Below are 27,700 nucleotides of genomic sequence, written 5' to 3'. Positions count from 1 at the left end.
TAATAGGATCATGTCATTATGAAACAGTTGAGACGGTCACTGGGCAGCATCTGCTTCCAAAAGAAGAGTAACATTATTCATTATTCATTCAGTTATTCATTCAGTCCTGCTTTTGTTTTCACCGTGTGTGTAACTAGTGCTTTAAAATTCTTTGAGTAAACACATGATGTATATCTGTCAGTGCAGTAAAAGAACCATGTCCATACAGCCAATGTCCAACCAATCCCACTAAATTTGCTTTAAATGAACTGTCTAACGCAAAGCTCTTAAATAAGGGGTCCTCAGAGTTACTGCAGGGGGGCCACCAATTTATTGTTAATTAATTTATTGTTGAGTTGTTTTCGAAATATTTAAATTTCTTAACATGAATCCAACATATTATTAGCAAATATAAATCAGACTATTTGTGAAAAAAAAACAACATGAATGATGGCTTACTGGCCCAGTCACTAAGATAGCCATCCACAGATCTACAGATACAGTTAGTCCTAAGGATTCACTGTGCTTTCAATTCAATGTTTAGCATTAAAACATGATTTATAAAATTATGCCAACAATTATTATTTTAATAGCTTAGTATTCTATGCACCTGAAAGGTAGGTATATATGCTTTAGGCCGCCCACACTTTATTGTAGGCCCAGTTTAATATGCAACTTAATTTTATATAGTTAAGGGGTCCTTGGCTGAAAAAACATTGAAGACCCCCTGGTCTAATGCTCTGTTGACATCTGTTGATCTCCAACAGAAACTGCAACATGCAGTCTGTGACACAGCTCTCCCTCAAATTTGGTGGTCTGGCAATAAACTTTTAGTCAAACCTTAAAGGGAACATTTGCCACCTTTAATGTGGATGTCCAATCAGTACTGATGGTATATGTAGTATATTAAAGGTGTGTGCTATATTGACTGAGAAAGTGAGTTCTCTAGCTCACGGAGTTGTGGCAGCTGCGCTCACACGTACCAGGATGCATTGTGCGCAAGCAGCAACTTTGATTAGTTCTGTTTGGTTTTTAGAAAACATCAACAAAGGAAATATTTTTACACCTAAACTGAAAAATACAACCGTACACCTTCTGAATTCAAGTTGGTCTCTTTCACCGAACAAAGAATAGATTAACTACCTGTTAACGCATCATAAAACACACTTTATTCAAACTATACAGAAACAAAATAAAGCTCACCAAATCCACCACCTTCCACTCTTCCCTAAACCATCAACTTTGTTTTTGTCTAAATGAATCTTAATTTCACAGAGTAAGATGGGAAAATATGCCAGTTCCAAACACAGTTTCCCCCGTGGTCTCTCTCAAGTTCTAAATGGCTCACTGCAGCCGTCCATATCCTCCCTACTGCATCTGCAGCCTCTCTCGGCCTCTCTCTGGCAGCTGAATACTAGTCAGTAACAACACTTGAAATGTACACTGTAAAAAATCTTGTCCATAACATCCTCTCACTGATGGAAACATAGATAGATAGACATTTATTGATCCTTTCGGAAATTCGTCTTGCACCATACAGCTCATCAAAAAGACAGACAGACCATAAACAACAGACAACAACAAGACCACCAACCCCTCCCTCCTCCCCACACACCCCCAATACACAATCCTAAATATCTACACATCATACATACAAGAATAGCAAAGTGCAATGTCATTAGCGCCAATGGGCTATCAACAGCTATAACATAGCTAGTTTGCAAGGCAAAAGAAGAGAAAAGAGGCGTTGCGCCACCGGCTACCACCGTTGAAGTACCTTGTAGTTCTTCCGTCCTCCAGTCATGTTACTGGAAGACAGAAGTAAAGATTTTTGAGCTGCGGCTGGCTAAGCTTCAAAGATACAGAGAACGTTGATATGAATATACATTATATAATCATAAATAAATATAGCTCTGTGAAAGTGTAGACCAATTTACTGACGCCCAAACCTTTTGCTTTGTCATTTAGCTTTGCTATCTTGATACTTGTTAACTCTGTAGTAGTTAATTGTAAACTCTATTGTCCTCCGTAAACCGCGAGTTAACTCTCTAGTCCTCTGTTAATTGTCCACTAGTTGTTAACTCTGTTGTTGTCCTCTGTTAATAATCCACTAGTTGTTAACTCTGTTATTGTCCTCTGTTAATAATCCACTAGTTGTTAACTCTGTAGTCCTCAGTTAATAGTCCACTAGTTGTTAACTCTGGAGTCCTCTGTTAATAGTCCGCTAGTTGTTAACTCTGGAGTCCTCTGTTAATAGTCCGCTAGTTGTTAATTCCGTTGTTGTTGTTGTCCTCTGTTAAAGCAACACTAAAGAACTTTTCCCGCTTCGGTCCTATGTCCGTGTTTGTGTACGGGCTCAACTGGACTGAATGTATGATATTCTGATAGTGAAACAAGTCATTTTGTGGGGTTATGGAATGATGCAAAACTATTTGTTGTGATATGTGGAATGGTGACATATTACATTTGATTTGCTTCATGTATTAAATAATAACAGTGTTATATCTTTGTATCTATGTTTGTTCACAAATAGGGACATTAAGAAAGTAACATTAGTTATGCTGTAATTAAATTTTTTTTTGTTTTTATAAATGTATTCTAAATCAGCTAAAATCATTTAAACCTATAGTAAATGTTGATATTTTCTCCCGGTGACATGATGCTGATGCTCAATAAATGTCTTTATAAATGTCTTTTTAAACTTTAAAGGGAACAGTGACATTGAACGCTATCAAATGGCCAATAAGAAAATTCCTTTCAAATACGCCAGACCAGTAGAAGAGTGGCTACAAGAGAAAGGTAATTATTTAAAAAATGTTTCTCTGCTTACAGTATGTTTTTACTATCCTGATATGTGAAAAACTCATCTGCACATAAAAGATTAAATGAATGCTCATTGTCTCTATTTAAAGATATAATATGTAATATTTCTGCATTAAAATGTCTAAAACGACTTTACCTTAGCTATAGTTGTGTACAATCTCAAAAGTTTCTAACAATGTTAAAATCCAGAGAAATCTGTGATATTTATCGATGACACAGCATGTTACTTGGTCGCCTTTCGTTGGCGCCATATATGCTCTGACCCCTTTACCTGCTAACTTCTGTTCAAACACAGAAAACAGACGATTCATGGATCAGAGCATATTTGTAAATCAAACAATGTCAAAGAATTATGCTAAGCAACAGTAATACAGATTTTTTTCTTCTGCCACACAGCATCTTTTTTTTCATGAATTATATGCCACTTTGCAACACAGTAGTACAGCAGAGACTTAATTTATTGATATGATATCTCACGATTGAGCTAGCTGAGCTTTTACAATTGCTACATTGACATGCTAATACTTGGTGGCTAAACCGTATGTGATATTGTGGTTTTAGATGCTGGGTTAGGCTGGGTAACCCTTAAACTAGGGCTGCATGATTAATGTCACAATCCCGATGTGTGCAATTACATAACCGCACACGGAGGTGTGCTGTGTGTGTGACACTCTAGTGTGCTGCAGTCTCCACATTGTAACACCTTTCACTTTACCAACAGTATTAACAACAGATGAAGCCACTGTGTCTTAAGAAGCTTGTTTTATTGCTCACTGTTAACTCACTTTGCTATCTCTTTTTACTCCCGCTCCGGCACTGCTCACCCATCGCTCCCCTCTCTTGTTTCACCACTCAAACATTGATGTCACTCACTCAGCACCTGCCTTTCTCACTCTCACTAACACTAATGTGTTGAATCTTTGTTGAATCTGCCCTCTGAATTACGATACCCCATGTATTAAGTAGCCTCGTGAGACCGTCCTGATCTCGCAAGCTCCAGTTTTCCACTCGCAGATCAGTCTGGCATCTTGAGATAGAGAAAATTTGGAGCCGTTAGCCAAACGACCGGGCCAATCAGCGTTGGTTTTGAGGTGGGTTAGGTGGTGATAGACAGATGGTTTATCCAATCAGCTAACCAGTATTTTCAGACAGCGGTCCGAGAACCTGAAATGGTGCCTTTTATTCCTAAATTCTCGTTACGCAAACGGCAAATATCTACGGAGCCCCTAAGGGGACATGAGCAAAAAAAAAAAAAAAAAAGTTTATTTCCATGTGCTCACGTGAAACTTTTATGTGCGCACGCGAAACCTAAAGTTTAGTTTCATGTGCTCACGTGAAACTTTCATGTGCGCACGCAAAACCTTTTCATGTGCACACATGAAAGTTTTGCGTGAGCACATGAAACTAAACCTTAGGTTGGTTTTCATGTGCGCCGCTTTGAAATCCATATTGCGCTGTTATGAACAGTGCCGTGCCACAGTCAGCAGCACTGCAGAAAAGAACTACAGTTAGAAAGGATGCATGCGGCTAAAGATGAGTTTATATAGATGCCAAAAAGGCTTCAATTTGTCAAAAGAGTCGAAGTGCCAAAGATAATTAGGCCTTAAAGTAGTTTCGGCAACGGAGCCATCTCCTCATTCTGAGTTCAACAGGGACAAAAACGATAAAAGCTTAACTTGGTTTAATTCTACCTAAACAACGATCAATGATTACCAAATTTCTCTCTCATATTGTTCCTATCGTAACCACTGAAAACTGTAAAAAAATCTAACCAGAAATTTGGTTGTTTATACCGGTACATTAAACCACATTAAGCTTTTTCCTATAGCCTCAACGCTCAATGTCAGATAACGTCCATAATAATTGGACTTTGGGTTAGATTTTTGAACAGCTTGAAGTGGTTTTGAGGAGCAATAGGAGATTGATCATTGATCGTTGTTTAGGTAAACCATGTTAACCATGTGAAGCTTTTTCACGTTATAGGACTTATACAGCTCATGAGAACCGTTGGGAGTCAACCCACAGCCTCTCCACTGCCCTGCTGAAAATGTGAAGCAGAAACACTTAACGTCAGATAACGTCCACAATAATATGACTTTGGGTCAGCTTTAAGTGGTTATGAGGAGCAATAGGAGAAAGAAATTTGGCGATCATTGATCGTTGTTTAGTTACATTAAACCACGTTAAGCTTGTTCACGTTATAGGACTTATACAGCCCATGAGAACCGTTGGGAGTCAACCCACAGCCGCTCTGCCCTGCTGAAAATGTGAAGCAGAAACGCTTAACATCAGATAACGTCCATAATTATAGGACTTTGGGTTAGATTTTTTGACAGTTTTCAGTGGTTATGAGGAGCAATATAAGAGAGAAATTTGGGGATCATTGATCATTGCTTAGGTACATTAAACCTTTTTCACGTTAAGCGTTTTAGAATTATCCCGTTCAGTTCTCGTGTTTATCAAACATTCTCTTTCCTTTGTTTAATCCATTCTCCTCAGCTATATCCGTGAGTTGGCCAGATGTTAACTGTTCATAAATGAAAGTAATTGCCTTATCCAAATCGCTGTCCCTTTTGCGCCGGAACAGATTAAATACATTTTAAATGTCGTATCAAAACAATATAGCCTAATGGTGACGACTTGCAAGCAAAGCAACAATGTCCTTATAATGAAGACCTAGATTAAAATATAGCCTAGTGCAACTATTGAACTTTACTGTGGTCATTCACTATCGTCTCAGGCTTTACGGCTTTCATGGGCCCACACTAGTTTTGCATGCTCACGTGAAACTTTCATGTGCGCACATGAAAAGGTTTTGCGTGCGCACATGAAAGTTTCACGTGAGCACATGAAAGTTTCACGTGAGCACATGAAACTAAACTTTAGGTTTCGCGTGCGCACATGAAACTAAACTTTAGGTTTCGTGTGTGCACATGAAAGTTTCACGTGAGCACATGAAACTAAACTTTTTTTTTTTTTTTTTCATGTCCCCTTAGGGGCTCCGTAAATCTCCTTTACCGACATGTTGCTTGCTTGCTGAGCTAACGAGCTATGCTTTGCCTGCAGCAGCAGGGGCGGGCTTGTGGTTGTATTTTCATACACTTTGTGGATCTGATTGGTTGATTTGGCCCGTCTATCACCAACATAGGTGATAAACAGATGGTTCATACAATCAGCTAACCAGTATTTCCGCCCCTTCCCAAAAGTTCTCCAACGGAAAGTTCCCAGATGGATATGCCGAGCAAATGCGAAGCGATCCATCTGGCGGAGTCAGGTTATGTATTAAGCGCTACCCTTGTAACAACATCCAAAAAAGATATCTTTTGTCATAGTCTCTGTTTAGGCAGAAGCGCGTGTGTCGTGTATGGTCCCGTGAGTATCAGAAGTGTTTTAGGGGTTTTAGAGCATGTAGACTTTAACAAAGTATATTTTCTAACTTAATCACTAGTTATTATATTATACCCATCTAAAATGTCATTGTTTATAAGGGCGTACAAAATGTATTATTTTAATAAGAATAATAAGTATTGTTGCTATCAATTGTTCTGTTGATTTCATTTGTACGGTTGAGCAAAGCAAAAATGTCTATTTTGAAAAGATTTTTATTTGTTATTTTATTGTGTATATTGTGTATATATATTATGTATTATTTCTTTTATTTATTCTTATGCTCGTTTCACTTTGTATGTTCAAGTTGAGAAATACACATTTCAAAATGTTTGTATTTGGTGCATTTTCCTTAATAATCAAGCAAGTACAGTAGATTCATGATACCATTATATCCCAATCCCAATCGCAGTATTGTAAATCGCAATATGACTTTTTCTCCAAATCATGCAGCCCTAGTTTAAATCTATGGTTTTGATTGAGAGACCCTTAGCAGCAGAAAATTACATATTATACGCTTAAATCTTAAATTAATTATGTGATTGAGTCTCAACAACAATGCTGTATTTGATTTATATACTCCAAAATACTTACTTTGTCCCTGAAGATACCACAATAATGTAAGTCATACCAACTTTCTTTTGAAGTTGTCAGACCAAAATATTTTTCCATTTCTAACTACTAAACTAAATAACTGTAAATAAATAAGACATAAATAGTAAAATAATTCAATATATACTACATGTGAATGAGTTATAGTAAGGAGAAATCTCTCATTTTTATGGAATTTTCATGTTGCTGCTGGCATGACTGTAGACTGAGGGTCTATTTTAATCGTGCAAGTGCAACGACCAGCGCAAAGATTGTGGGCATTTTAAAGCTTACCTGCTATTTTGGTTCATGTATGTTCAGCAGCGCAATGTGCAAAAAAGCTCAGTGTGGTGATTAATTAAGATGCTCTCAGCCAGTCACAAATTACTGATGTTATAGCTCTGAAAGAGCTAAGCCAAGCTGTCACAGTGAAGTAAGTAAAAATGGAGAGATCCTTCCAGGAAATCATATGGTTGTGATTGCATGGAATCAGATGTAGATAATGTGGGGTCAAACCTCTATTTTCGCTTAAAATAAAGTTGCACAGGATTGATGAGCCTCTATAATCTGATAATTTCAACATTAACCGTCAGAATACTGAGTTCTAACTGACCAGTTACATGTGTGTAGACCAGGGGTTGATGTAGTGAAAGCCTATGTGAAGCCAAAACATCTGGATGGCCCCTTGCTGGCTGCAGTATAGGTCATAAGTCCACCCCCTCCATCTTAGTAAGTACAGTACAACAAAAATATTTTTTTTCCTAAAGATGGTTTCTGCCATTTTAGGTAGTTCTGATCATGTTAATGTTTGTTCAAGTGTAGATTTTTCGGATCAGTTTGGTTTTTAAAACGGGGTCAAACATCATGTTGGACAGCTGGCAGTCTCTGGATATTGTGGCTTTACATTTGTACATGGGGAGGAAGTGGAGATGTGTTGTCCATCTTTATATATGATCTATTGTGCAGGGGTGTCTGTCATTATTTTGATGCAGCCTAGTGTCATTTGCTGGTGATTTAATTAAGGCACACAGTGGACGACTGTGTGTAATAGGATCAGGAAGTGAAAATCTCATTCATTTTGATTATTAACCATCCGACCGTCTAAACCATCCAGGGTAGACTGACCAACAAAGGTTTCTGCTCCTGTAGAAGCAAAAGTCTGTATGATATCTACCTCGTATTAAGAAAAACATGTTTTATTCGCAATACCATAGAGTACTACACTACCCACAATCGTAAGCGTAACAGCAAAGATTGTTGGAACCTGAACCAATGTCTTGTACAGTATTGTACAGTATTTTGCATCATATCAAATGTATTATTATCTTATCTTGTAGCTGTTTGCCTTAGTTCCAGGCCCAAAACTCTTCATATAAGCATTAAAAACCTCCATGGGGAAAATCACTTAAGACCTAATTTCCGTGATTGCCACCTTGTGTACCAACCATGTGTCTGCGCCTCTCCTCCCACCCTCGCACAGTTTGCTGGGCACACAGATGGGCAAGACAAATTTCATTAGGAAAATACCCAACTGTTGAAATACTGCTTGCGCTGGTCGTTCCGCTGCCACAAAAATAAGGCCCTTAGTCTTGATGTAAATGAATAATGCAGCTAAAAAAGTATAATGAAATGTACTTTTCTCTGTTGACAATATCTTACATCTTGATGTCTCCTCTAGGACGGCAGCTAACAATTTTCAACACTCAAGCAACAGTCGGAATTGGCGGTAGTGATTATGGCAGGCCCTTTCAGGGTCAACTGTCTGGCCTTTATTACAATGGCCTCAAAGTGTTGAACATGGCTGCTGAGGGCAACCCCAACATCAAGATTAATGGAAGTGTGAGGTTGGTAGGTGATGTTCCCAGTGTGGCAGGCTCAGCCCGGACCACGGCCATGTCTCCAGAAATGTCCACTGCCTTCATTGAGACTACAACCATGATGTCTACCACTACCACACGGAAACACAGATCCTCCTCAACTGTACAGGTATGGATATACTTCTATAATAACTATACATATAGGGAATATAAGACATACTCCAAAAAATTGCATCAATAATTATTGCAACACAAAAGGTTGATAAAGACATAGTCTTACATTGCCAGACCATCTCCACAGCTCTGTGTCAGCGCTGGAGTATAGTTTGGCTCCAATCTATTCTGGAATAGGGGAAGAAATACTCTGGCTTGTTTGTATTTCTTTAAACAAATCACAACCATCCTGGGTGGCGCTAAGCCCAATAGCGAAGATAGCAATAGGAGAGGAACATCACGCGTGTGATGTCAGGCTTTATCCCAGCAATGTACAGTACATACTTTGAGCCATGTAGTACATGTCATACAAGTTTACTCAATTCAGTAAATTTTCAGTAACCTGTAAGACACATGGATGGTTTGAGATAATTCTTATTAGTGCTACAGAGAATCTAATATGGCAGTGGGAATTTTAAAATGGCCTGTTTGAAGTTGATTTGTTGCTTAGTTCAATGCTCAATGCAAACAGCGTCTAGATCAACCTTGCATGGAGCCTTCCCAAGGAGTGTCTGTCAGTATAGACCTTTGGATAGTGTTGCATACAATTGCATCCCAATGCGTCCTAACTTATTGAGTTTTGTAAATGGTCAGCCATTGTCAGTACACTGGACAAAACACCGCTTTCTTCAGTTCTATCTCACAGGCTCCGCCCTCTACTGGACTCTATGGGTAATACTTTCCTTGCCCTCACCATTGTCAATGACACCAATCACCCTCTATATCCACACTTCACACTGCTGCCATCTGGCCGCAGATACAGAACTGTGAGGTGTAGAAGGACTCGCTTTGGCAGAAGTTTTGTCCCTTCTGCCATAGCACTGCTGAACAAACCATCTCGCTGACCTTGTAAAGATCTGGTGTTGTGTCTATATGCCTTTTTTATCTGTTGTGTGCGATGTGAGCGAGCCGGAGTCCGAGACCGACGTCCAGACCGCCGCTCCAGCCAAGGACACCCCATTGAGTCAGCGGCTTTGTTTGCAGATGAAGAAGACAACAGCATTTCAAGGGCAGAGCTAGGATATCACAGCTGTTTAGCTGCCGCTCTGCAGCTGCCTGCTCATACCCAACATCAGTTTTACGGCAAGTGGCAGAGCAACTGTTTATTAACGGAATGGATGGACAGACTGCTATTCTGCAAATACAAATTGCATCTGCTTTACCAAGCTCCTGCGTTGGCATGTTATGTGGAAAGGCTGTTCTTTTGCTTTTAGGATGGTGTTGTAGGTAGAGCCTTCTCCTCTCTGAAGGCATTGTCATTCTGCTAATAGGGTGTGTGTACTGACAGCTATGTCGGTGCACCCTGTTTGCTTGTTGCTCCATGGTGACCGCAGCGCGGCTAATCTGTCCTTTGTTTCCAAAAACTTGAGGAGTTAATTCAGGTTGAGAGTTAATGAGTTAGATGCTTTTTATTGTCCACCCCATGCAGGGCTCATGTCGGCAACATTGCATCTGCTTTGCCCAGCTTGTACGTTGGAACGTTATGCTTAACGCACGGCCCAATCAGACACACTGATTGGGCCGTGAATCAGACACGGCTGTGCGTGTGCTTCGGGAATGGTGTGGTCGATAACCTTGTCCAAAAAGTGCCTTACACTTTGTGAGTGCATCTCCACAGCCTACATGCAGGCTGGAAGACGACCTCCCACTTTGGTCTGTGCACACTCTACACGTGGCGTGGCAGTGTCGGCGGCTGTGTTTGGTGGGGTGAGTGTTGAAGACTTATTTACGGCAGTGTAATGGTCTACACCCTATCCATTAATACGATTCCATTTCTTGGACATGGCAAGCTTCTTTTTCAGGGTCTGTGCTCGCTGGAACGACACAATACTAGTGAAAAGGGATGTGGTGTGCAGCATGCTTGTACTTTATCCCCTGCAAGGTTAGGCCGTGGCTCTACCAGTTCAGTTTTTTACCAACTGGGTGAGCAGAGCCCCCTTACTTCTCCATTGTGGCAGAGTGGATTTTCAGAAGTAGGTGGGCAACTAGCCTTGATTCAGCCAGGATCAGTGTGGTTGGGTTGGTGTAATGTCGCAACAGGGCGTTCATTCATCTGGCTCCACCCGGCTACATTTTAATATACCACTCCATATAAATGTCTTTCTTATCCCATCAAACCATTTCAAATGTGACAAAGGAACCTCCAGAGGAAGTGATGGCTTGGGAACACAAGCCATTTTATAACAATGACCTTCCCAGCTATTGAGAGTTGCCCATCTTTTAACACCACAAGATATTTTATTCAATAATGGATCCAAATTTACTTAAACTAGGTCTTTTAACTGGGGAGGCAATAAGATACCCAGATATACAATACCTTGCTTGTGCAACTGAAATGGACCTGATTGGAAGGCTGTTACGGGACAATGACCTGATAAAGGTGACGCTTCTGTCTTAGACCAATTTACCATATAATTTGAAAATTTTGAGAGTCAATTGTCCCGAGTAGGCAGGGTATTGATCTGCTAGGTTAGGACACAAAAAGTAATATATAATCCGCATAAAGCATAAGTTTGTGGATCCCCCCTACCTACCATAATACCTGGAAAGTTAGTCTCCCCCCTTATTGCTGCTGCCAAAGAGTCTATGGCTAAACAAAACAATAAAGGAGAAAAAGGTGAGCCCTGTCTTGATTCGCTTCCAAGAGCAAAATATTCTGAAATTAACAGTTTGCACCACAGCCTCTAGGTGCTTATACAGCAACTTAATCCACTTTATAAAAATCCTGCCAAAACCATACATTTCCAGAATTGTGAACATATAACCTCTTTCAAACAAAGGCAACAATGCCTTTTTGGCATTGATAGAAATAGCAGCTTTTGGGGATTGTCTATCAGCTACAGACCATGCAATATTAATGAGAAACCTAATATTATCTGACAAGCTATGCCCGTAAATAACAAGAACTAATAACCTTATTTAATGTATTTGCCCAAAAAATATCTAACTGCATTGAGGAAATTGAGCGTTAATTCTTACAGTCTCCTGGGACTTTACCTTTTTTAGGAACCAAAGTTATCGAAACCCGCCTAAATGTTGATGGCTGTGTGCCCTTCTCCAGTGCCTCTCTATATACCTCTAACAGAAGTGGTGCCAGTTCAGTAGCAAAACTCTTAAAGAATTCTGCTTTGAAGCCTTCGGGCCCTGGGGCCTTACCTGCAGGCAGGTCCCCCATTACCTCTTTATTTCCTCTATAGTTAAATCTGCATCAAGGAGTTCTCTTTGCTCTTCGTTTGGGAAGTCCTAATCCATGAAGGAACACATTTCTTCATCAGTAGAGTAAAGGACCTATAGAGATCACTGTCAACATTCTTTAAAAATGTTATTAATATCTGCAGTTTCTGTAAATACATCTCCAGAATTGGATCTAACTGCAGAAATAGTGGAAGCTATTATCATGCGGCATTCATTGCTTAATCTCTGTTTCAGCATGTTTGATTTCACTCACTAACAGTGCTTTATCAATTTTCCTCTTACAAAATGTTGCATCGTATAATGCCACAGCCTTTAAGGACTCGCATGCCACCCCTATGTATTAGCCAGAATTAGTTCTTGCTCTTGTATTTCAGCCAGAACGATAATAACTCTTCCAGAATTATCCTTAATTTGTTTAATTAATACAGACAGCACCCGGGGACCAACTCCAGTTCTGAGCCAGTGCCTTGCTCAAGGGCACTGCCTGGAGAACCTACTACATGTTTTTGATGGTGGGGGAAACATGGGGAGAACATGCAAACTCCACACAGAAAGGCCCAAGAACGACCTGGATTCAAACACAGAACCTTCTTGCTGTGAGGCCACAGTGCTAACCATTGGGCCACCATGCTGCCTGTATGCATCTTGTGCAACTTTAACACATCATGTTTGTTTCTTTTAAGACATGTTTCATTTGGACATAACCTTCCTCCTCTTGATGGGGTTGCGCAGCCCATTAACATTCCTGGTGGAGAAATGTATAAAGCTTAAGTTAGATGACATTAGCCTCATGAGACCGTCCTGATCTCACGAGCTCCAGTTTTCTACTCACAGATCAGTCTCGCATCTTGAGATAGAGAAAATTTGGCACTGGAGGCTTTTTCTGAGGAAAAGATGTTTTTGCTCTTCTCCTGACTGGTTTCGGCAAGAGTTTGATCTGATTGGTTGAGTTGGCCCATCTACCACCAACAATAGTTGGTGATAGACAGATTGTTTATCCAATCAGCTAACCAGTATTTTCTCCCCTTCCCAAAAGTTTTCCAACGGAAAGTTCCCAGATGGATATGCCGAGCAAATGTGAAGCAAGTCAGGTTAAGACGACATAACTATATATTAAAATATCACAGCCATTGTCTGATGGCCCATAACAAATACATAGTCAGTCCCTCCAGGATTTCGCGATGTCGCGATCGCAACAATTCACGTAAATTCAACCAACCACCATGAATTCAGTGCAACTCGCAATTTTCAAAATTACCGCAAATTTGACCGCAAATTTGACCAATAATCTGAGTTTCCCGTGACTTCAACCAAGCATAGAAGTCCCATGTGCCAGACTTTGCGTCAGTATTTGAACCTGAGAGCCACTGACCAAGCGGGAGTGAGAATGGGTTGATGTAACGTCTCGTCTTCTGATATGAAGACGAGATGTGTATGACTCAAACATCTCACATTTACCAACAAAATGTACAGAGAAAGACTGTGCAGAACATTTTAGACCAACCTGCCAACCTGTATACATTTTAACATTAATGTACGCTATAATGATTTCTCACTCTAAAATCGCTGAAAGCTGCTGCTGTTTCAATCTTGTCGGCACTGCTGTTCAGTTCCCCCGCGACTGACGCTCGCACAAACACACACGGTGGATGCAGAAAAAAACGGAGATAAGACATACACGATGACCTAAATTGATGACAGCTACGCTCGTTATTGTAAGTGCAATGATAACTTAAAGTCCAATAAGTACTTTATCAAACCATATGAATATGTGTCCTAGCCCAGGCCAGGATAGGAAATTAACTAACAATGTAAAGATCAACATTTTCAGCATCCTGAGCCTTTTTGGTAAGGTTACTAGGAAAACTCAGCCCAGAGTAGTTTTATTCTCACGGAAACAAGTTTCTTTTTTTTTTATTATTTATTAAGTATACCAAAAAAATCATAACTTTTCTTTGCAATTTTCATTGTCTCTCGCAACTTCATTGCAACGAAAAAATACAAAAGACATTGCAACATCTTTCGCAATTTTTTTACAAAAGCTACAACAATCTCAATAAAAGGCTGCAAAATCCTGGAGGGACTGCATGGTGGTGATAACTAAACAGAACTAAATCCCAAATACTCACAGAACAGTCCATGTGCACCTGAACTTGAACATTGTCAGGTCCAACTCACTTTAAAGTTCATGTTTTTGGTCCATGATCCATTCTTCTCCACACGCTCCCTCTACCGTGTACTGCTACTAAAAAAATAAAAACATGTTGTAGCCAGGGTTCTATATTATTATATCCTATATTATATGTGCCTCCCCAGGATAAAGCCAAAAAATTTAAACGGAGGCAGCAAGCAGCACATAATAGCAAATCCCATGTTGAGCCGTCATTATAACTCCCTTGCCAATGAATCACTGCATTTAAATGTCTTCACTCCATCGTTGGTGTCTATTTTCAGTTTGGCAGGATGCAGAATTCTAAATCTCACCTCTTGCTCGTGAAGCTTCTTCTTACACTCCATGAATTTGTCACACTTTATCTGTGTGGCTTTGGAGTAATCCGGGAAAAGCATTATGTTATTTTTCTTCCAATTCAGCTTGCCCTTGCTCCTCGCAACGCCAGGTCCCTCACCGATGAGCTCAGAAATCTTGCTAGAATTGTTTTGGGTCTGTCTCCTGCCTGGGGCTGTTGGCTAGCGTTTCTATGTGCACATTCAGTCTAACATTTTTCCTGAATCTCCAGCAATTCCCGAATCAGCTCCCCCAAAACTTGACTGCATCTCTTCCTTCTTTGCCCTTGGGAATGCCCACAAAACAACACAATTTAAGACATTTCCCATAACATATGCACCTCTCTCTTGCTAGCTGCTGGATTATCCTGTCTTTCCTTCTCCGCTGTCACAAGACTTTCCACGTGATTCTCAACTGCATCCATTCTGGTGATTAGGGTGGAGAATTTTGACTCCATTGAAAGGATGGAGCGACAGATTTCCTTTCGACCCTCCAGATCGGCCAAAATCTTCTCCAGCGCTGTAAATAGTTTACCCATGTCTGCCGGCGTCACAATATCAGCATGTTGCGCATCTTTGCCCGTCCAACTCTGAAGGGATTGCACTGCATTTAGTTGTTAATATCTCCACAGGACACACATTTTTGCCTTCCACAATTCTCCTCCAAGCTAACCACAAATGTCTTTGGCTATTTATCTCTAAAAGGATAAATGTATCAGTGCAAAACAGAGCCCTCTTTCCAAGAGCTATTAGGTCACGTGACTCCTCAGCTTTCCATAACAGCTGGTCCTATGTCCGTAGCACCTCCTGTTACTAAATGACAAGCCTTAAAACATGGATTGGGTTGAAGGTTCAGAGGTCAGTATTTCAGTTGAGTGATGTTACTCTCCAGGGTTGAGACCTTTCCAACAATGTGTTTGTTTTTGTCCTACGACAAAGTTTTAGTTTTTTTTGAATAAAAATTAGAAAAATTAAATTTGATAAGTAAATTAGGATACTACGGATACAAAAGAAAGTACAAGTACAGTATGTAAAGCAATTACAAGTAGAAGATTGTAATTTTAAAACCAGATTTATAAAGTGTCCAAAAGGTGCAAGTAAGTTGCTTTTAATAAAGTGCTGTAATTTGTTCCAGGGGTCAGGGGAACTTAAGTGAAAAGCAAGTTCAGACCGAGCTTGTGGAACATGAAGCAAAAGCCATTCAGCAGAGCGAGTCTGATAATGTCCCTCTGAGTAACAGAGAAGCTCTGTAAGGAGGTGTGGTAGTTTTCCAATAAGAGCCTTATAGATACTAGTGAGTATCACATCTCTCTCGGAGAGAAGACCACCCAACACTTTCTTATAAAATACAATGATGAGTACCATAGACATGACCGGTTATGAATCTCAAGGCAGAGTCAAAGAGGTTATAATAATAAAAGGCGAAACTCCATTGGGTAGCCAATACAACATCTGTGCGAGGTCGCGGAACCGAGTCGCCGCCATTTTGGACTGAAGTCGAGTTTATTTATTTATTTATTTATTTATTTATTTATTTATTAAACCTTTATTTAACCAGGAAAAGACTCATTGAGATTAAGAATCTCTTTTACAAGAGTGTCCTGGCCAAGACAGGTAGCAGCACATTTAACAGAGTTGCAGACATAAAACATATATTAATTCACTATGGAAATACATAATAAATTACTGGATCATAAAATATGGAAATATTCATCAATGTTCGTCAGAAGTTATCTACATCAGAGATCAAACAGATCAATCAGTAAAAATCATTTACAGCCAGATGTGCCTGCCTCCATGTCAGTTAAAAAATTACATCTAATGATACCAACTCACGAAGGTTCAGGCAATTTTGCTAATTTTTCCAAGCAGAGGGAGCAACATATTTGAAGGCTCCTTTACCCAATTCAGTGCGGCCTTTAGGGACAGATAACAGGAATAAGACCTGGGAACGAAGACAATAACTTCCTGTTTTTTCTTATGGATATAGAGTTGTAGGTAAGATGGAAGCACACAAGGAGGGGCAATGGTGATTAAGGGTTTTAAAAAGTTTTAAAACAAACCTCAATGCTTCATGGTAACAGTATCCAACGCATGTAGACTTTGTATGGATGCATGCAGGTATATAACGTCACCATAGTCCAGCACAGACATGAAGGTGGCAGCAACAAGTCTCCTTTTGGCCTCAAAGGAAAACAATACTTTTTCCTAAAATAAAGCAATGTTTAACCAATTGCTGAATGTGAGGCTTAAAAGAGACAGAATCATCAATTATAATACCTAGATATTTGTATTGAGAAACAGACTCAATCTCAGAGCCAAGAAAAGTGGTGATAGATAGAAGGTTGAGTGGCTTTGATTTTACATTTTACAATTAGAATTTACAGCCTTCCAAAAATTTGCAGGGTTTGAGTCCAGAAAGTACTCAGATTTGGCTTTCCTTACCATAGATGTACATCTGTTTCTGAGTTGTCTAAAACAGTCCAATTGGAATTACTTCAACAGCCTCTAGCAAGGGACCAGGCTTTGTTTCTTTCCTTTAACAAATCAGATAGGTCAGTATTAAACCAGCCACACACTGTCAATTGACTTGGGAAAACTGCAAGAACAGCAAAGTGAGTATGTATGTCTCACTACAGTGATTGCATGGCTAGAGGACAGTGCTCATAGACCACCGATAGGTTGCCTCAAACACTCCTCACCTGCACTGAGGAAACTCTGGCATGAGTGCCCCAAATTGGTCATTCAACATTGAGTCCTTTGCAGAAAAGTCCAAAAAGGCCTACACACACCTACGACCTTTCAAGTTGTTCTACCTGCAGTTTTCATTCCCACAGCCTTGAAAGGGTTGCTTGGAAATCTCTTCATTGAGTTACATTACTGCCACCTATTGGATTGTAACCTCTTACAGTCTATGGGCCCTATCTTGCACCCAGTGCAATTGACTTTGTACACCGATGCATGTATCATTAAATTTTGCACCTGACGCACAGCGGACTTTTCCCTCCACAGACTCACGTCGGTAAATTAGGGAATGAACTTGCGCTCCAGGGGGCGGTTCAGCGAAAAGAGGAGGCGTGTTCGGGCGCAAACGTTCCCTAGTCCTATTTTGCACTATTTCCTTATTTATGTCATGTGTTGATGACATAAACAAGGAAATATTAGAGGACTTAAGGAGATGTGATGTTGAACTGCATGTGCTGATGCCACTTAACCTAAATGCCCCAGCAGCAGCACGGGAGAGGAGAGACAGAAGAGCTGTATAGTCTACAGTGAGGTAATCCTAATCTAATCTAATATTAGACTACATTGCAAAAATATCACCATGCATTCATAACCTTATGATTCAGTGAGAGTGAGCCCAAAACATCGGAAAGTATGTTTTTGTGACATTTCTTTATTTACATTTTGTCAAAAAGAAAAATCAATAGCAAACGCCGGTCTCCTCGGCTGTGAACCGCTCCTGGTGTGCGCCCATGGATGTATTAAGAGCGTGCGCATAGCAAATCACCATTATAATAGCAATCCGCCATGGAACAAGCACGCCTGCTTTTAAAGGGAATGTGAGATAATGCTCTGATTGGTTTATTGCACATTACGCCCAAACCACACCTATGAGTAATGTAGCTACTTCAGACCAACCCATTTTAGATTTGCGAGTCATTTATCCTGCCGGTATCATAGCAACAGCGTCCGAGATCCGCCCACAAAGCTACTTGCGTTTGGCGTTTGATACTTGCGTTTCAAATCGTTAAAATTGGGCCCTATGATTGTAACAGTTTCACAGTTCAAACTACACACAGTGCCCACCTAAAGTAATTCCATCATCGGCGTTGCCCACTCTATAACCCAGACCACGTTGTCCGAGTTGGTGCAAATCCCTTTCTCAGCGTAGTGTCCATCTCTTCTCCAGTTACGTCTTCCTCATTCAAAAATCATCTGGAAGGGTCCAGCACAATATTAATCTTCCCAGACTGTTCCTGTATTTAAACAGAACAAGTTATAACCATGGCAATACGTTTCTCTCCATTCTTTAAACAGCTTCAGCATATGACATTCCTTTGTGCTCTGTGTTTTTAAAATTTGATGATTTAGGCTCATTAGTGTCAGCAGATGGTGACAAATAACTAGAGCTAGTGGCTCACACACTACATAAAAAGTTTAAAGATGTTTGTTGTTGTTGTTTACATTAACAACCATGTGCTCATCGATAACAACACAAACTAAGTTCCTGACGGAAAAATGTTTCCCTTCACGTTGTTAAAACCATATTAATGTATTCATTGAATAGTTCAGAGTAGATTTCCAAGTTCATAGTTCCTTTTTTGTGAGGTTTAGAGGTTACCTGTGGAATTGTGGAAGCTAGTGATCTCTACCCAGGGCTTTGTAGATGGCATTGATTTGGTGATAAGGGTTAGGGTTAGTTCTTGCCTGTACTGAAAGCAACCCAGAAAGTTGGAGATAATGTACAGCCATTTAAAAGGGCATTCTGCATGTGAATGAGCCGCCTTTTATCTGCTTCCTTGTGATACCATGGTGATGTGTATCGATTTGTTCCTCAAATAAAAGCAGTGACATCAGATGTGATGATGATTTTGTGATGATTCCTTGGCAATTCACAGAGCTCATTTTGTTAGACAAGAATGCAAACCTTTTTGTTGGTTGGATCACATAAAAAATCAGCCCAGTTTCCAGGGAGTTTGTTCTTCCCTTCAACCTTTCTTTGAACACACCTCGCTTTTCTCTAGTGGATTCTTTGATACTACTGGCAACATACAGAATGTATCCCATATACGGATGTCCCGATCCCAATTGCAAGTATCGGATCAGAGCCGATATTGGCATTTTTTAACTTCTCAGGGATTGGCATTTACCCTGATTACCTTACTCCGATCATTTATTTCAGCTTATAGTGATCGCCGCCTTTAATCACACCCACCCTGCGCCACAGACCCACCACCAGACTGCCTGGATGCCAGCTATTTCAAACTAAGATGGCACACGGCCACTCACCAGTGTGAGTGTCAAGAGAGTCTTGTGGCTTGCCAGCCCTTGGCAACGAGTACAAAAGTTTGTCTTTCTTAGTCATCGGTTACAGAAGCGAATTACTCCAATTCTCCATACTTCTTCTGTGATTCCACCAAGTTATGGGGCAATTGTATAGCTTGTATTTACCTTTGCAAAAGTGCTCGTTTTGCCACTGACAGGCTCTGACTGAAAACTATAAAAAGCTGTTTTGGGTCATCTTTCCACTTTTCCAACCATCACAACTCTAGTTTTGGTTGAAATAAACACATAGTTTACTGATTTACATGTGAAAATACGTTGGCTCTATACACGCTAAAAGTATTGCTTTTTTAAATGGAGTCTGGCGGGTTTAGCGCTAGCGACTTCAGAGCTGTTTCTGGTTAAACAAAAAATGTCTCAAAGAGGTTTTAAAGGTCTATCTCTGAATGGATCCTTTCCATAATGTTGCCCTATTAAATTATATTGTAGCTTGTTTCGCTGCTGCTGACTGCAGCGTTCTTGTTTAATACTGGACCAATGTCAAAGATTGTTGTTCCCATCGGTCACTTAGACACAAAATCATAGGAAAATAGCCCAGGTTGAAAAAATTGGTAGTTACCCTTTAAGAGGAAATCTTTTAATGGCCAGTGTGAACAGTAGGAATTAGAACAGCAAGCAAAATCTGTTTCAATGTACATATGGGCATTGACTATTGTTTAAAAGACACACTTGAAAAGGGAACCTGCCCTTTAATTCCCAATAATGGTGTCTCCCTTATAAGTGTACCACATTAAGTAAAGATGAAGATGTCTGGTGCCCAGGCTATACAATGGCAGGGTAATCATATTCCCAAAATCTTCCAATTTGGTTATTTTATTATATGTCTGTTCATATTATTTAGATTTTACAGTCTCTTGAATGACAGTGAGATTGGTTCAGGAGTGACAGGGACAGGGCTCACATACTTCCAGATATCAGTCTAATTACAGTACTTTTACTGATTGCTCTCACAGCTGTACTGGAATTGTTAATTGCTAATACAAACTGAACAGCTGCTGTTTCCCTTTAAAAGCTTTCCAGTGGCAAACAAATTGGAGGCTTTAGAAAATGCATGCTTTGGTAGAATTGCTATTGTTCAAAGTTTGTTTGTCATGCATTACGTTTTACTTATCAGGTTTGTTGACAAAGAAATCGTAACTCAAGGTCTAATTACTAGCTTTTCCTCGAGCTTTCAACCATGATCTTTCTCAGACACTTGTGTGGGTTTGATAGGAGCATAGGCTAAAGACCACAGTGTGAAGGAAACCCACTCAAACAAACCAGTAGCTCAGTGTGAACTCTAACCACCACTAACAACATAAAAGATCACACATAAAATATTATCACAATTGCTAAATTAAAAAAATGGTTTTACAATACCTGCACAGGAATATAGCATTGTATAGGCTTTTTAAAGAAAGTATATACAATGCGCGGAACTAGGATTAATTTACAGAAAATATACATTAAATTATATGGACTAAAGTGATGTTTTTATTCTTTATATTAATATTTTACTTAGCAAGTTTTATATCCATAAATTCAAATGTTCCCCAAGAAAACCCAGCATACACCATTTCAAGACTGATATGAGACAATTACTTTGCACTACACTGAACTACATGGGCAAAGCAATCATTAAGCCATCAGGCAGTGATGTCTTGATACCAACCACATAAAGTTAGAGCATCCACTGGGAAGAGGTCAAAGATCATTGACCAGATGTCAGTGGACAACAGGAGAAAGATCAAGTAGGACATTCACATCAGACACCAGAGACCATCTCTAAACAGAGACAGGGATTACCATCTCCACCCGTATGTGACCACCTGTTGTCATTTAATCGATACTTAGGTCACATGACAGCAACTGAGCCATCTATATGACAACTGAGCCAACTCACATAAAATGAGGGAGACTGTGAGATGCAGTTGAAAGCTCTGAAAAAAGTTAACCTTGAGTTAGGATCTTTTTGTCAAACTGCTGTTTCCAAGGTCAAAAAAAACAACTTTCATGCTCACCTTCTAACTCATTTAGTATATTTTTACTTGTCTTTGTGTGTCTTCTTTGTTTGTTGCGGTTGGCTCTTTGTATTTTGGGTATCTTTGCTGTGGCTGTGACCTCTGATGACCAACGTTCTGCCCATGAAGCATACGGCAGATGAAATTGTGTCATCTGCAGAGTGTTCGAGTGATGACGAAGACCTGGAGGAGTGTGAAACTATCCATGCAGGTGGGCTAGGTTAGTTTGCATTTGCTTGCTTTTTTGTGCTTTCACTCATCTGCACCAGAGGATGAAGGTATCCTCAAAGCATCACACCCCCATGGTTAAACAAAGTGTAACTTCATAAAACAGCCAATGTAGTAAAAGTAAGCATAGCATACTTGCACATTGCCCAGTTACAAGAAAAGTTGGATTTGTTCATGCAAATTGAGAATTCGAATTGAAAAAAGAAACCAGAACAGACAGTTCCATTCAGTTACCCATAAACCATCACTATAATGAGCTACACTTGCACATGGGGTCTACCAAAGTAGTTAACATGGTCACCAATATTCATACAAATTCTGTTTTCTGAGAGGAATAATAAGGGTTAGTACATGTCATCACAAATGTGCAAAATTTGTATGATGGTGAACGATGTTCTCTGCACTGATGCTGCAAAACGTATCCATCGTGTTTGAGTCCACTGCTCCTGCCATTCACTGCTCTGCCAATTTCCATTTTGTAACAATACATTTTGACAGTCTTTGTTTTTAAATTTCTTTTCAGCTAAAACTCAGTGTTGTCTAGATAACAGTGTTGTTTTGTTTTAATTTGTTTTTTCCATATTCGCTTACATGTAATAGAGAACAGATATCATTGAATTTCTGTGTACAAGTTTTTCTTTTCTTTTTTTGGGTCATACTTTTACTTTTAGATGTACATGTTATTCTGTCTTTTTTGTATCTAAATATAAAAAATTCTAAAATGTTCAAGCCTTGTGATAACTTAGAGAATCAGTTTGAAAGAATTTGGGAATTTCCATATTTCAGCAACATTCATTTTGTAGGATACAGCAAACAGACGTGTTGTCACTTCTTTACTAAATAATCAAACTGTCACACACCTTTCTGAAGGGCATGACAGATCTCTTTTTTTAAAGGATTTTTTAGGCTGAACATGTTCATGTTTTTTTGTTTATAGCTGTACCATTAAACAATACATTACCTTTTAAATACAGTGCTTATTCGAATACTCTCAGACATAATTTAATTGATGATATGTACCCAGACAGCAAACAGAACACCTTTTAAGTGCTGCTGTTGGTGTAAATGACATGTCAGCTTCAGTATTTTGTTCATGTTGGCTAGAAAGACAAGCTGTCCTGTACAAACCTTCCTGCTACAGTAAATTTCATACACTCCACTCCTGTCACTTACAGATGATATAATATAACTAATTGACAAGTTTGCTTATAATGCATAGTCAGGAAACCATTATATTTTTCTATTAAGGCCCTACGACTGGACTTTTAGCTGAAGAACAATTGCATCTAAAACTATGCTGAACTATACTGCTAAGTTGTACTCCATGACATTTCATAAGACAAGAAATATTTTGCTTTATGTCAAGCATAAACATCAGATTGTGAAATATGTATAGTCTAATGCCTACTGGTAACATCCAGAAATTCAGACCAGTAGATTCTCCCTTTTAAAGGTCATTCCCAAATTTTTTCAGAGTATGTGAAAGGTTGAGGTCTAAATGGGTTAACAGATGTGTGTAGCCTGAGATTTATGGGGATTTATGAAGAAAGACAAAGACAGGGCCCCAGTCATCCAATCATGTGTTTACACAGAAATTCACACCATTCTAACCCTAACATCACTTTGACAGCGGCATGCTTTTTATTTAAAATTTCCTTTGTTGTATTATTTTACGGAGTCTGTTTTGTTTTGTCTTTTCTAAGTTTTGTTATTGAGACATCATTCTCGTCTATTCGCCAACCAACAAAAAAACATGCTGTTGTATTTTGGCCTCATCATTTGTGGCATGACGCTTTGGTGGGTGATATTTATTTCCACATATATTTGGGGTTCCATGTGGCTTTGTACCATGCAGCTTTTAATGAAAAGATCCCTCTCTTGGTTTTCAAAGCAAATCAAAAGGCAAGAAAAAATATTTTCTTCCCATCATCTTGAATATGAAAAGTTACATAACTGTTGGCACTTGTATTTGAAAAGTGTACCCTTCTAATTCTTTAGTCATTCTTCCAGTCCCTTTCCTTCCCCTGCCAACTTCCACCTAATGATGTATTTGGTCAATGACTAAATGCATTTGCAATGCATTTTAACTAGGGCTGTCAATCAATAAAAAAAAATTAATTTCCTAATTAATTGCACAATTTGCTGTAATTAATCGCGATTAATCACTTTTTTAAATTGAGACTGAAGCTTGTAATAATGGATATTTAAATGCTAAATCACTTAACTTTGCAAATATGAAGAAAAAACAAACAAGGAAAGGTTCAGAATGTATAATATCTTTCAGAACAACAGCAGCAACAATTTGGCTTAGTCCTGCTGAAGGCTGCTGGAAACGGCTAGAAACTATCCGACTTGAGAGCAGATTTTTGTCACCGCCCCCGGCTGCTGTCGCCTGCTCTCGTCTACTTATGGTGTAGACGACGGCCGACCGTTGACAGAAAACCCCGTTGATATGATTAGTCGCGTCCCCGAGGTCAAAAAAACGGCCTCGGGACACATCAAAAAGACGAGAGGAGACGAGACGTAATACGCCTCCATAACAGCAGGTGGCGCTAATCTGTAATGTCGCCCAAGAAATGAAAACCGGCAGCTGATTGGACGAACGCGTCACATGGGTTTGTTTTTTCCGGATATTCAGACCTGGACTGTCATGGCGGCCGTTCAGAATACGATCTCATATTGTACTAAAATAGTTCACTGAAACGTGTTTCTGAAAACATTTTAAGCAAGAAATAGGCCGTGCAGTTGCTGAATCTGTCTTCATTTCACCTCAACAAAGGTCAGTTTAAAAGATTTTCGTCAGATTTTGAGAGACTCTAGTCATGCTCATTCCGCTCTTCATTTCCAGGTGAGCTGAAATGAAGTGTTGAGCTGAAATGAAGACAGATTCAGCAACTGCAAGGCCTATTTCTCGCTTAAAATGTTTTCAGAAACATGTTTCAGTGAACTATTTTAGTACAATATGAGATCGTATTCTGAACGGCCGCCATGACAGTCTGGCTTTGGATTTCCGGAGAAAACAAACCCATGTGACGCGTTCGTCCAATCAGCTGCCGGTTTTCATTACTTGGGCAACAATACAGAGTAGCGCCGCCTGCTGTTATGTAGACGTATTACGTTTCTCAGCCGCCACATGAAGTAAACAAACACAGCTGCGTTAATTTCGTTAATTTTTTTTAACGAGTTAAATATTAAAAAATGAACGCAAAAATTAACGCGTTAATTTTGACAGCCCTAATTTTAACCTATTTTAATGTCGATGGCATAAAACTGTTTTGCCACAAATTCTAGTATTTTCCACTTTATTATTTCTCTTGAAGGGATACTTTTCTGTTTTTCAATCAGCTTTGTTTCATTGCAGTGTAGGTAGTATATTTGTGTGGGGTGATACAGAGCTGATTGAAAATTGAAGAAAATAAAGTTTCACTTTAAGCAGGGTGAACTTTGATAATTTATTTGCATGCTTTTTGATTGAGTCTTGACTCCATATTTAGACTAACTTGGTTGCTTTTTTTACAATTGTGTTTAAGTTGGAAACCATTTTCGCGGTCGCACCATCGAATGCCATCTATCTTACCCCACACCGTCTTTATTTTGCCGTGTGGCTGTTGTCTTTCTGGTCAGTTTGGAGAAGTTATCAAGTGATTCTGTTCTCTGTTGTAAATCTGTTGTGTTCTCCTTTCAATTAATTTCATAAGATGGCAATGGTTCTTGAATAGCTCATACTGTAAACTGATATTTGATGACCAAGTAGACAGGTTCTGTTTATTTTTCTTGTGGAGACACTAGATATTCTGATACATACAATATGATATTGGTACAAAAACACCCCATGGCCAATGATTAGTAATACAAAATATTCCCATAATCTGTAAAGTAGTACAGCTTTACAGATTAACCTGAGTAGTGTCACTGTCAATGTCATGTTGAATGCAATACCCTCCCAAATTATGTCAATGGCCTAAACTAATAACAAGAGGCCAAGCGTTGTTTACTCCAAACAGCTGTTCCAAGAGGTGCATCATTATATATCAAAACACATGTTAATACCATCTGTTCCGTGCTTGCTGACATGCAAAAGAGAGACAGCTGTGTGTAGCATGCAAAGGGGTACCACTGTAGCTGAATGAGTGAGGTTATATTGTTGCCTGATTGAGATCAGATACCTGAATGTCCATCATAAACCATTTAGTGCCTTTTCACACCTAAAAGTCAGATCCCAGGTTGCATTGTATAAGAGATGGGTACTCGAGTTTGAGACTTGTCCTCAAAAGACTTCAGACTCGACTCAGACTCGAGATGCGGGACTTGTGAACAATCTTTATATTTAAGAAATGTCTGATGAGCTGATTATAATCTATAACCTACAGCTAACACTAACGTAACGTACCTGCTGCACGCTAACTCTGAGATATTGTATACATTTGATCCGGTTAGTTTGGATTTCACACTGCAGATATGCAAGCGCACTTAAGAACTCTACATGACATAACTACGTTCTGTTGTCATCACATATGTGAGCCACGTCGGGCTTCCACGTCCTCTCGTATTCTCTCTCTGGTGTCAGAAGTTGTTGACTCATGCTCTCCCTGTGCTACCGTGGTTCTTTTTGTTTTGTTGCTCTGTTGAGAAGCAAGACAATGGAACTTTACTTGGGTTTTGCCGAGTTATAGCGTTTATTCAAAACAAACTGACACATGTAATTTTGGTTCGGATCAAACAGACCAGAACGAGTTAGGTGTGAAAGGCCCCTTAGATTACATAACCAAGTATGTTGGATGCAATGGTGGAGGAAACATTAGGAGACAATATCAATGTGAGTTTTCCCACTTTGTCATGGAACTCACTTTTTCCGTATCTCATAGTCCAATTGATAGTCGGGCACAAATTTAAATCGGCACAACTGAACATTTGCCTCATAGCACTGAGATGACCATGAAGAAATAAAAAAAAAAAATGGCACACTTCCAAATGGGTGCATCATGAAGCAGGATGCCGCTAGGCTATAAACTGCAGGCTGACCACAACTGAACATTATTTGACATCTTTGAAGTTTTCAGCTCATTGCTCACAGCTTCGTGACCCAGACGCCTCCAGCCTAATAACTTTTTTAAAAGTTTCAAATATTTGAATTAATTTCTTTTTTTCATTCAAGTCTGATAAACTAGTTATATTTTATTGAGTGTTAGAAATGGTAGAAATCATTGAAACATTTGGTGGAGCAGACCACCCACTTTAAATGTTATCATCCAATTGAATGGGTGTTATCAGTTGTTATCACTACCATAGATATGATGCAGTATGGCCCTACACTACCTTCTAGTTGTAAAAAGTAGGCAACGATCATCTATTGGTAAATGGATCACCAATCCGCACTGTAAGATGACGTAATATGAAGAATGACAATGGTAGGGAGTAGTAGTTTTACCTGCACTTTGTATAGAACATATAGAGCTTAAGTTAGACGACATAACTATGTATATATAGTTATATGGGGTCTGTCTCCTGCCTGGTGCTGCTGGCCGGCGGTTCTGTGTGCGCACTTGATCTCACATTGTCCCTCAATCTCCAGCAACACCCAAATTAACTCCTTCTTTACCCTCGGAATGCCCACAAATGGACATTATTGCGCCTGGATCGATTTATCTTTATATATTTCCCAAAGTATATCCACCTCTCTCCCGCTAGCAGCTGGATTATTTTGTCTCTCCCTCTCCACTGCTTGGAAGCCCTCGACGCAACTCTCAACTTCATACATTCTGGTGACCAGACTGGAGAGTTTTGACTCGTTTTGACGTTGAAACTATGGAGTGGTAAATTTCATTCAGACCTTCTAGCTCAGCCGAAATTTTCTCAAGAGCTGCATTTGCATATTTTAGCAATGTCTGCCTGCGT

At 39.5% G+C, this 27,700-nt stretch overlaps 1 protein-coding gene across 1 annotated transcript in view; it reads left to right on the top strand.

Annotated features, from left to right (window-relative positions):
- nrxn3a (neurexin 3a) overlaps positions 1–27,700 on the top strand; it is a 232,902-nt gene that overhangs the window by 194,195 nt on the left and 11,007 nt on the right. Inside the window, exons 22-24 of the mRNA XM_028565234.1 lie at positions 2,689–2,778; positions 8,459–8,766; positions 21,707–21,797. Of these exons, the coding sequence (XP_028421035.1) occupies positions 2,689–2,778; positions 8,459–8,766; positions 21,707–21,797 (489 nt within the window). The remainder of the gene's footprint in view (positions 1–2,688; positions 2,779–8,458; positions 8,767–21,706; positions 21,798–27,700) is intronic.

This window comes from Perca flavescens, chromosome 20 (genome assembly GCF_004354835.1).
Source record: "Perca flavescens isolate YP-PL-M2 chromosome 20, PFLA_1.0, whole genome shotgun sequence".
In the NCBI taxonomy this organism is placed as follows: Eukaryota; Metazoa; Chordata; class Actinopteri; order Perciformes; family Percidae; genus Perca; species Perca flavescens.
This window is presented reverse-complemented; position numbering and strand designations above follow the sequence as displayed.